Raw genomic sequence first — 10,861 nt, 5'->3', positions numbered from 1 at the left:
TGTTTATAAAATATCAAATAAACCTAACAAAATTTGATCAAAATGACTAAATTCACGTATTTCGAAAGATAAAGGACTAAATTGGTCCAAAATTAAATGAAAGTTAAGGGACCAAAAACATATTTAATCCAAAGAAAAGTCAAATATAAAGGCATTCATTGGCCAAAAGAACATTTCACTCAACAAAAAGAGAAAGTAGAAGAGCTTTCCACAAACAATTCATTGAGAAAATGGGGGAAAAAATGAGCAAATTTAAGTTAGGAAAGGAAATGAAGGAAATTAATTTTCATTCAACAAATGTTAAGTGTTCACTTTGAAGAAAACCCATTTAGTTCAACAAAAATAAAAATATTGAACGACCTTCTTATTTACAAACATCAAAATATTCAAATAAATTCATAAAATAGTTCTGATTGTTGAGAACAAATATCACAGTGGTATCTATTGTTTCTTATGGATGGAATGTAATGTCCTTTTCTTTATAATAAAAAAAGTAAAATAATTGTATATTTAATTTGGGCTGAGAGAATAAAATAAAAGTGTTTTTTTAAAAACAAAAAGTTGAATGTATAAAGAGAGAAAATAAATCAGGAGTTAAGTTTTCTCCCATTTACTTTATATGTGTTCAACATCTTATACCATAATTGCAAAATCTTTAAGCTTTGATGGTTTTATTTAATAAACTTTTTAGCTTAAACTAATTGAGAGGAAAAATCTTAATGAATGAATATCCTAGCGATACAACATCATACACTTCATGCACAAACCATTATAACATGACATACTTCAAATTTTATCATATTTTGAAGTCACATACAAAAACCATAACATCAAAATACGCTGCTGCATGCTCTTTTCATTAAAAATACATCAAACAACAAACTTTTATCCATTATAAATGATTTAGGATTTAGGATTTAGAGTTTAGGATCATGAAACAGATCATTCTGCTAAGCAATTTTCATTATTCAGACACAACACTATACACATGCAACCTATCCTTTTTCTGTTTGCTCAGCTTTGATGCACGGAAGCACTTTTAAGTTGTGACAGTCAATAAGCCAAGATCAAGGAAACATACCCTCAAGAAACTCATCTAAGTTATCATCATCATCATCATCACCATCAATTTTACGATCACTGGATGAAGTCAAAGCCTTTTTGCCTGTAAATACATGGTCAAGAAAGTTTAAGTTTGTAACATACAATTAAATTTAAGGACAAGATTTCTGAAGCATATAAAGGTTTTGCAAACATTTGGATGGAGCAACAGAGAAGCAAGTCGAGCAGACAGTGAGCTTTTATCCATCATGCTTAAACACAGATGAACCAAATTTCCCTAGAATCACCATTCAAATCAGAGGGAAATTATTTCTATTATTTCTCTTTTGGTTGATAGAGGGAAAGAGGCTTAGCATTCTATTATTTCTCTTTTGGTTGAAAGGTGAGCACAGGTGCTTTACACTCTGAAGGAACTGGACTCTGCTATACATATGGGAAAACTCTCTAATCTTTCTCATACAAATGATAAATTATCCAAGTCGATTCTTCAACATTAAGAAATTATAAATCGAAAACACAGATTTTCATGCCAATATGTAAAACTGGCAATAAACTTATAAAGGTAGGTCAAGTTCAAACCTTTTCTCCTTCTCTCGTTGCTTTCTTCGTAATCATCTAGATCATCATCACTCTTTGAACGACTCCTGTAAATAAAAGAACTTAATCTCCACGTCTTCTAGCCAAAAAGTGGAAAAAAGAAGTATGATTTGGGAGAGCATTGTTCTTACCTCTTTCGTCTATCTTGATCCTGTTGCCTTTTTTCTAACTGCTCCTTTTCTTTCTGCCTCTTGTAGTTGAGTTTGCATGCACATCTATTAGAAAATAACCAAGAAAAAAATGAAAGACAAAGTTGATTTTTGCACAACCTTCAATGAGTAAAAAGTCACACAAAGTCCTTAATAGCACAGGTACTAACATTCAGTATGGAAGAAAAACAATGGCATATACACAAAACCAGCATTGGCACACACTGACTCACCGCTCACATGTTACCAATTTAACTAGGGCTTGTTTGTTTTCTCCAGCTTCAAAGTAACAAAAGTTCACCTGTAATATGAAGCAAATAGAAAAAAGGAGTGGAAACACGTGATGAGATATTCACAAATTAATCTCCTTGGCCCTCAAACATAAACAAAGCTGCTAATAGAATAATCAACCAAGAAGTGTGTTGAGAGAGAAAGAAAATATAAGCATACACAGAAAAACACATCTCAACGGATCCAACATTTATACTTATAGAATGTATAGAATAAATCAAACATATAATGTTCATAAGTAGAGGTGTGTTCATAACATACTATCATTGGTTGAAAATTATAAAGAATCACAAAATTATAAGTGGAACTAATGAAATTGGGAGCGGGACACAAATAATTTAATTATTCCCAGTTCGTTTCAACCAATTAAAGAGTGTATCTGAAAGTGAGTTATTAGTGTTTCTCTTCCGGGTTATTATATTAGCATGATACAACGAACTAAGACACTTGCACAAAAACTAGCCATGATGCTGAAAAATGCATATTTTTACTACACCAATGGATTCAACATTTATACTGATATAATGTGTATAATAAAGCAAACATATTATTCCTAATTACAAGAGTGTTTATGAACACATTTCTTTCACACTATCATTGGTTGAAATTTATCAGAACCACTACTGTAAGTAAAACTAAAGAAATTGGGACAGAACCCACAAATGTAATGATCCCCAATAAATTTCAGTCAATGATAAAGAGTTTAGTTGAGAGTGTGTAATTAGTGTTTCTCTTTCTAATTATTTATGATCTTTATACACTGAACCAAAACACTTGCACTGAAACCAAACATAGTAAACAGCATAACACAATCCAAAACAAAGACAAAACAAATGAAATAACAAATCCTTTACCTACTAGGTAGGATCAATTGACGCAATTAGACTACTCAAAGCCAATTGTTTAGTTATCAGCATAAAATGCCTACCTCATAGCTTGCTAAACCATCTTTCTCATTGCAATGTTTGTTACCACATATGAACTGGCCTGCAAAGTTGCATAACCAATCAATTTTAAGGCTGAGAAGGATTCCAAACAGAACAAATGAAAACAACTACTTTTTTATCACTCTATTGTGGACAAAGTTTGAACCCAGATTTAGTAAATATAAAATATTTAGAGCTGTATTGTCCCTTGTCTTGAGTCACCTTTTATCCAGCACTCGGTATATTTAAAAAAAAATTATAAATCTTTTGTGATGTTCTGTTCCTATATTTTTTGCAAAGCTAACTGTCATGGAGGATAGTAAATTCTTTTCAAAGGTTCTTTCCAGTCTTAATGTTTTACCTATGCTATCTCCAATTTTAAGGTTAAACTTGGCACTTTGCTATGAGTGAGCCGGCCGGTTTAAAAGTAAAGAACTGATTTCTTTTTTACCTGTGTGAAGTAGAAAACACAGCTGGTTGTGTGGTTCTAAAACTGTGTTGACTTCGGAGTTACTTAGTGTAATCCTAAAGCTGCTTCTTAATCTTATGGAAGTGGATGGTAATTTACCCTCATCCAGACCTGTTTTGTATTACATTTCCACCTACTATCCTTTGCTTGATGATGAGGTGTGGACACACAGAAGAGACCATTTTGTAAGTTAGGACACAGGAGATCTGTTGCAGGCCCAAGAATGAAGGTGGATTAGGACTTTGAAATTTGATGTCTTAAAAGAAGTTTTTTCTTCCCCAAGTTGTTCTTTTTAAAAATTAAATAGAAAAAAGTTTCTGCAACAATTTAAAGAATTAAAGATGTGGACGCAAAGCCAACAAGTCCGCAAAGAAAGTAATATCATTAATAGAGCATCCTTTAAAAGCCAACAAATTCTACTTCACATTTCAATTTTTTTTTTTTTTTCTGAAAGGGTGTCTGTTTTTCTATTAAATGGGTTCAGTTAAACAATTGGCCACTCTGAAGATTAGTTTATAAAACAAATAACATTTTACAGGCAGGTAAATGTAGGTGAAGTGAAACTAAATTAAACTTAAATAAATTAGACATTAATTAACGAATAACATTTAATTGCCTGTACAAAGTAGGTGAAGTGAAACTAAATTAAACTTAAATAAATTAGACGTTAAAAATTAACCGACAAGTTTCTCTTCTTGCTAGCAGTTTGATAGGATCTTGGGTATTACGGGGTGTCCAAGTCCCACATCAAGCAGTTTTTTAATGCTATAGCCGGTGAAAGAACTTTTAATACCCCTATAGCTAGCTTTTGGAGGTGAGTTCCGCAAGTGTTTGGATACTTACCAAATTTATATTAATGCTATAGCCAGTGAAAGAACTTTTAATACCTTTGCCAGACATGACTTCCTTCTCTGTCCTCCACCTGAGGCCAATCTGAAAAGAAAAATGCAATTTATCAGCATATAATTAATGATGTACTCTGCTTAAAATGTGTTTCTAGACTTCATAAAACCCCTTGATCACCAACACCCCATGAAAAAGATATGAAGAAAACACCTCGTCTTTACCTCAAAATTTTAAGCAGTTAACTTTACAAAGTAATAACACAAAATAGCTTCTGATACTTTTAAAGAAAGATTACAATGCTTTTTAACAGGAATCTTTGAACATAGTTGAGCCAGCAAAATATAAGGTATAATGATTACTGACTACTGGCAGCTCATCAATGTGTTCAGGCAAAAAGATAGAGAAATAGGTCAAAAATTATTGCTCATAGGTACCAGAGTGATTTACCAAAACTAAAATAAAATGATTAAACCATTATTTTATATGTCCAAAGAGAAAGGGTCAGCATCATTCAAGCCCTCAATAGATTGAATCCTTCTGTACACTTTGCTACATCTGGAAAAATACAGAATGGAAATATTAACTTTCAGGAAGTAAACTGACGCAAAAAAATTGTCAGGGGCTCAATTGATACTGACCCTATCTCTTGAAGACCAAACTAGAGTTTCAGTCACAAGAATAAGCACAAAAGATTGCAAAATTTAGCAATCCACGAAGATATATTCTAAAAGTAATGAATAATTACCTTACCACTCTTGTAATGTGACATGTCAGCGAGGCAGTATCTTGAAAGGATTAAGGTACAAGCAAACAAGTACAACAAATTTCAATAGCAGTAAAATTAGTTGGTTAATGCAGAGTTGCAAACCATGATAAAAACAAATAGATAACAGTATTTTCCCATCAACAAACTCCAGGCCAAAACTACTTTTGGATAATATTCACAAATTAAGTCAGCTAAGATTTATCAAATAAAAATTCAGAAAGAGACTGCAGATTTTGTTTTAGGAAAAAAACAAAAAGAAAACAAAATTTACACTAGAGAACAAGATTAAAATATACAGGAAACAATGCAGGTAAGTACTTAGACTGCAGTCCACAACTGTAATTCTGATATTGGAATGAGTCAGAAGCAATGCCAATCATAAACTTCTTACTCCTTTCATATAAGTTATTTTATATAAAATGCTCTATGGAAAAGGGACCAAGTTGATAAATTGGATGCAAAATCTAATCTATAGAAATCTCTAAATCTCTTACATGTGCTTTGTTCTCTTACATGTGCATTGTTCGCATTCCAAAACCAACTAATTTCATCAAACTTCAAATTAAAACCAAATGCTAATATTACATAAATAAATAGAAGAAACCATCACTCCTACCGTATAAATAGTACTACTAAAATAATGGACATGTTTGCAAAGGATACTCCTTAAAAAGCTTGTCATAATAACGCTTGACTAGCCTTTGTTCCCACGATGGATTCATGTCATCTTCCTCTGACCGGATGAATCTTGCAATATTTGGATTAGCAACATTAAAATTCTGACACAGAGATAAACAAATTGAGAGAAGAGATGATAATGCAGGAAGGTAAATTCGTTCCCAATAATAAAAAAGAAATTCATCTTCACAAGGAAAGGTTCGGAAGTATCTTATGTAGGGTAAAAAATTCAGATTCACAATAATTTCAATGGAGTTGAACACACATAAAATGACAGAAACCCATTACGCTTTTGTTAAGAAAAGGCTGAGTTCATACGAGGGTTAAATATAAGTAAGGCCTCCCGTACTCCACTGATCATGATTTCACTCGCATAGCTAGATAAGATCACATAAAAGTTTTAAGAAAGCACATGGAAATGTTGTAGATTCTATCATAAAAGATATTCCAAAGATAAAAGGGATAGCCATTACATGTGAAAAAGAAGAGTAAGGAAAATAATTTAAATTTAACTGGAAAAAATAAGGAGGGCAGGCTGATTTCTTATTGTAAAACAAGAGAAGAAAAACTAAGCCAAGGCAACAGTTTCAAGCGATATAACAAAAGGAAAGAAACTCCCACCAGCTTTAGCTTAAATAAGACAATATAACAAGCTTACCTGTATCCTTCTCTTAATGTATCTTGATCTGTTTTAATAGGCAACTTCAAGTTTGAAGGTCGTTCTTTTCCATAAAAATTAACTGTAGTAGTCACAAAAAGAGAAAATCTAAGAAGAAATTCTAGATGGGAAAGAGTAAGGTTAAACCAAAGAAAAAAAAAAACTAAGCTGAAATTTCACAAAAAAACAGAAGTATTCTCTAGCAGGACCTAGATGATAAATAACTACAAGCAGATAAACAGAAAATAATTCAGTACACTACGTAATGATAACATCCATCGGGGCAACAATGGCAACAATGGCAACAGTAATAGCATAAGCCCTATTCTTATTACTTTGGCATTAGTTACCCCAATTAAACAATGTCGTTGTAGTTTTCTAGAAAATTAAATTATCCAAAAGGCAATTCCGATCAAGGTATCGTTTTATTGGTTATTTATCACTAAATCAAATTTCCAACAGGTCCCAGAAAACAAACAAAACAAAGCTGCCAACACATTCTGATTACCAAAACAAGGAACAAAGAAGAATACAAACAAACTTGTCTGTAGATTCCTGACCGCTTCTCTTTTTGCTCTGAATTAGCAGAACTTGCTAGTAAGAAAAGAAAAATCAGTGGTACGGGTAAAGATGGGTATTTTTAAAGATACAGATCCTCTGAAGTGACCAAGTTATAGTAATCTAATGATAAAAATGAACTGTTAGTACATTCACACATTCATGATTTCTTATGCATGTGAGCCATAACAAGTATACCAACAGTTGATTTCCTCATCAACAATCGAGATTACTTTGCTCACATTTCACTTTAGAGAAATGAGATCCATATTTGAATAAGAGTGTCAGGATGATTGTAGCCTCCTTCCAACTCGGTGGAGGAAACTGTTCATCATCCATTCGCTATAGGACATTATTATGATGAACCAACCAAATAAGCAACTATAAATTTGTTCAGTTCCTTACAGTCCATCAACCCTAAACAAAACCATTTATATCACGAAACAGAAAATTCTTAAAAGGAACTTTAATTTAATCTTTAAGAGAGGTAATATAAGTATTCAATAATAAATGATTAAAGCTTTCATAACATAATTAAACATGTGTAAGGATGACTGTAGCCTCCTTTCATCTCAGTGGAGGAAACTGTTCATCACCCATTTGATATAGGACATTGTTCTAAGGAACCAACCACATCAACAGCCATAAATATGTTCAGGTCCTTATTGTCCATTAAGGCTAAACAAAACTACAATTGTTATACCAAACCGAAAAAACATTCATCACGAAACAGGCCATTTTTCAAAAGCACGTAATTTACAAAAAAAAAAAATGATAATAATAATTACAATAAATGATTAAAGATTTTGTTGCAGAAACATTACCATAATCATTGATGAATTTCTTGTGACGATCGAATGCATTAAGGCCCCGAATATGCCACTGATATTGCCTGCGATTCCGATTAGGATACAGTTAGGTTTTCAAAAATAGAATTCGATTAAATCCAAATGAATCAAACAATTGAAAAAAAAAAAAAAAAAAAAAAAACAGTGCTCACTGTTTCCTCTCTTCTTTGTCGAAAATGGTGGATTTGAGGGACCCAAACGATGCCATGGTTATGACAACAAGCAAAGCAATCGAAATTTTTTCCCTTTGCTTTGCCCTTTCCCTGGGAAGGCAAAACAACCTTAAACTGTGTTTCCTCACTTCTTGAGCCCTTAACTCCAATAACCCTTTCATACAAATTTAATAGAAATTTAAGGTAACATTAATAAAAAATATATAATTATTTTTAAAATAATTGTTAAATTTTAAATATAAAAAAATATATATCTATATATATATAATTATATATATATATATATAACAATATATAAAGGGAATTCTTCTTTTTGTATCCACATTTCAAAATATCAATTTTACCCTTTAAATATAATAATTTCTTAAATTTTTATATCATTATTTTTACAAGCTTTTTATAAAATCGGCTATCTCTACTTATTCTCTTCTTCTTTATTTATCAATAGTTATTCTTTCATCTGTTTTAATATATTTCACTTTATTTTTAATAAATATAATTTTAATTTATATATTAACTTAATAACATTACAATATTATCACCTACTAATATAATATTATACATATTTAAAAAATTCATACACATAGACGTGATAGCACCTGTATTTATGCTAGTATATATTTATAACAATATATAAAAATGATTTTAAAATATAATATAATATTATTAAGTTAATATATAAAATAAATTATTTATTAAAAATAAAATGAAATATATAAAAAAATGAGAGAATAAATATCAATGAATAAAAAAGAAGAAAATAATAAAAATAGATAATTTTATAGAAAAATTCATAAAATAATGATTAATTTTCAAAAATTAAATTAATATTTTTTTAAAAATAAAATTAATATTTTAAAATATGAACAGAATAGAAAAAATTATCTTTATATATTGATATAGGTAATAATTTCTTTCATGACACCACGAAATTTTCTCAGAAGAATACAAAAGAAATTAACATAAACATACAACTTTTTTAAGAGAAAACACACTTGAATGAAAACTTCAGAAAGAAAAAAACACTTTCTTATATCTCCATAAATCCCTCCTGCACAGTAATATATAAAAAAAAATCGATTTCTTTTTTTTAACTATATAATTTGGAAAAAAAATATAACTATAATAAGTTGAATAACATTAAGAAAAAAATAGATTAAATTATACAATTTGAAAGGTTTTTTAAAACAAAAAAATGTGTATATTTTGTAAATTGTACAATTTATATATTATTTTTGTCTTTTAAATTAGATAATTTAGAATTCACATTTTATTTATGAATTGCATAATTCCAAAATAGTTTTTCTTTCTAAAAAAAAAAAAAATCGGAATTGTACCATGTTAAAACAGAAGTTTCTTGTATATGGGTGTAAAGAGAAATTTATAGAAGTGGAGAAGAAAAGCTAAAGGTAAGTTGGGTCACACCCACACACAAGTCCAAATATGCATAGCAAAAAGATAATCATAATAGATAGAACATGCAAGCTGGTGAAAGTTGAAAATATTTGTTTACAATTATCAAATGATAACATTTAACTATATGATCTAAATTAAATTTTGATATACTTTTAAAAATAATTCATCTGTTTTTACCGATCTAAATCTATTCATTTGTATTTATAAACACTATATTCTTTTAAATATTTTTTTATGATATTTGATCTTTTCAAGGTGGCTAAGATGAATAACTATTATCGTATTAGTGATGAAAGAAATATATAATTGTTTATAAATGTCCTGTTGAAGACAAAATGCCTATTTATTTTTTATAATAACAAAAATTAAAAAAGTATTCTTATAAAAGTATAAATTGTTATGAATTAATGATTGTCCATTGATTTGATACATTTACTCATATGATTCATTACTCTTTATGGTAAATATTTGTATTAACTAAGTTGATTTGTTTTCTTTATGGATTACATATTGTATCTATAAATAGGAATCTTCCTATCAATAATAATAGACAGATGAGTTGCTCCCTATTCTCTCATTCTCTATTCTCTCTTCTCTCTTGTTTTTTCTCTTCTCTATTATCTGTCGTCATTCTCTATGTTATTCACTTTATTTCATAACACGTTATCAGCACGATGCTCCAACCAATTGAGGACTAGTGAAAGCTTTTTCTCTATAATGACAGTGTTATGCGTGTCTTAATCCAGGCTCTTTCTAATCCTTTCTCAAATTATAATTTCACCTTATATTCTTCCTCTTGCATTAAGAATTATTTAACTTTATCAATTTTCATCTTCGTCTTATTATTTTTATTTTTATTTTGACGGTGATTATTATTATTATTATTATTAATATAATTATTTTATGTGCTAGTTCTAAACACACGAAATGTTGCAAAATTTGGATTTGTGACCCTTGATAAGAAGAATTCCTTATATTAGATTTTAACTGTTGAAATATATTTAGATGCAATGGATATTGGGATACCATTAAATAAAGAAATAAAGCATCTAAGCAACATGACAAAAATATTGTGAAAAGAGATTTCACAAATATTGTGAATTTATTTCATACCTATGTATGGCTGGCTGGACAAAGCAATAAAGCTTTTGATGAAAAATCATAAGATCCGCCTAATATGCTCCATTCCCAGAAGTGAATGAAGCAATCAATATTATGAATTTCTTTCATGCCTTTGTATGGCTGAACAAAGCAATGAGCTTTTGATAAAAAATCATGAAACCTGTCCAAATTGGTTTTGCTCCATTTCCAGAAGTGAATGCAGCAACATTTTATTTATATTTTCATGATCGATCATGATCTTGATTTTGGACATGATTATAAAGAAAATTTCAAAGACACATTTTGTCACCAGAAGTGGCACG

General features: G+C 29.9%; 1 protein-coding gene across 1 annotated transcript; it reads right to left on the bottom strand.

Moving 5' to 3' along the window:
* Nucleotides 1-825: 825 nt before the first annotated feature.
* Nucleotides 826-8,174, bottom strand: LOC114168279 (folate-sensitive fragile site protein). The gene is made up of 11 exons (XM_028053032.2): nucleotides 8,001-8,174; nucleotides 7,825-7,892; nucleotides 6,443-6,524; nucleotides 5,770-5,853; nucleotides 5,086-5,125; nucleotides 4,382-4,427; nucleotides 3,028-3,086; nucleotides 2,042-2,109; nucleotides 1,791-1,874; nucleotides 1,642-1,706; nucleotides 826-1,165 (listed from the first exon to the last, which is right to left on the bottom strand). The coding sequence occupies exons 1-11, from the start codon at nucleotides 8,054-8,056 to the stop codon at nucleotides 1,068-1,070; spliced, it is 750 nt and encodes a 249-aa protein (XP_027908833.2). The 5' UTR covers nucleotides 8,057-8,174; the 3' UTR covers nucleotides 826-1,067.
* Between the last annotated feature and the right edge of the window lie 2,687 nt (nucleotides 8,175-10,861).

The sequence above is a fragment of the Vigna unguiculata genome, chromosome 11 (genome assembly GCF_037176805.1).
Source record: "Vigna unguiculata cultivar grain cowpea cultivar isolate G323 ecotype 2 chromosome 11, ASM3717680v1, whole genome shotgun sequence".
Classification (NCBI taxonomy): Eukaryota; Viridiplantae; Streptophyta; class Magnoliopsida; order Fabales; family Fabaceae; genus Vigna; species Vigna unguiculata.
The sequence above is the reverse complement of the archived record's forward strand: the minus strand, read 5'-3'. Positions and strand labels throughout refer to the sequence as shown.

Bases quoted from the DNA above. Each gene is read 5' to 3' on its own strand.
- LOC114168279 (XM_028053032.2), bottom strand. From the start codon at position 8,056: ATGGCATCGTTTGGGTCCCTCAAATCCACCATTTTCGACAAAGAAGAG. The intron at 6,525-7,824 runs GTAATGTTTCTG...TGACTACTACAG, and splicing joins GAAATTCATCAATGATTATG to TTAATTTTTATGGAAAAGAA. The intron at 5,126-5,769 runs GTATCCTTTGCA...AATCCTTTCAAG, and splicing joins TATGACAAGCTTTTTAAGGA to ATACTGCCTCGCTGACATGT.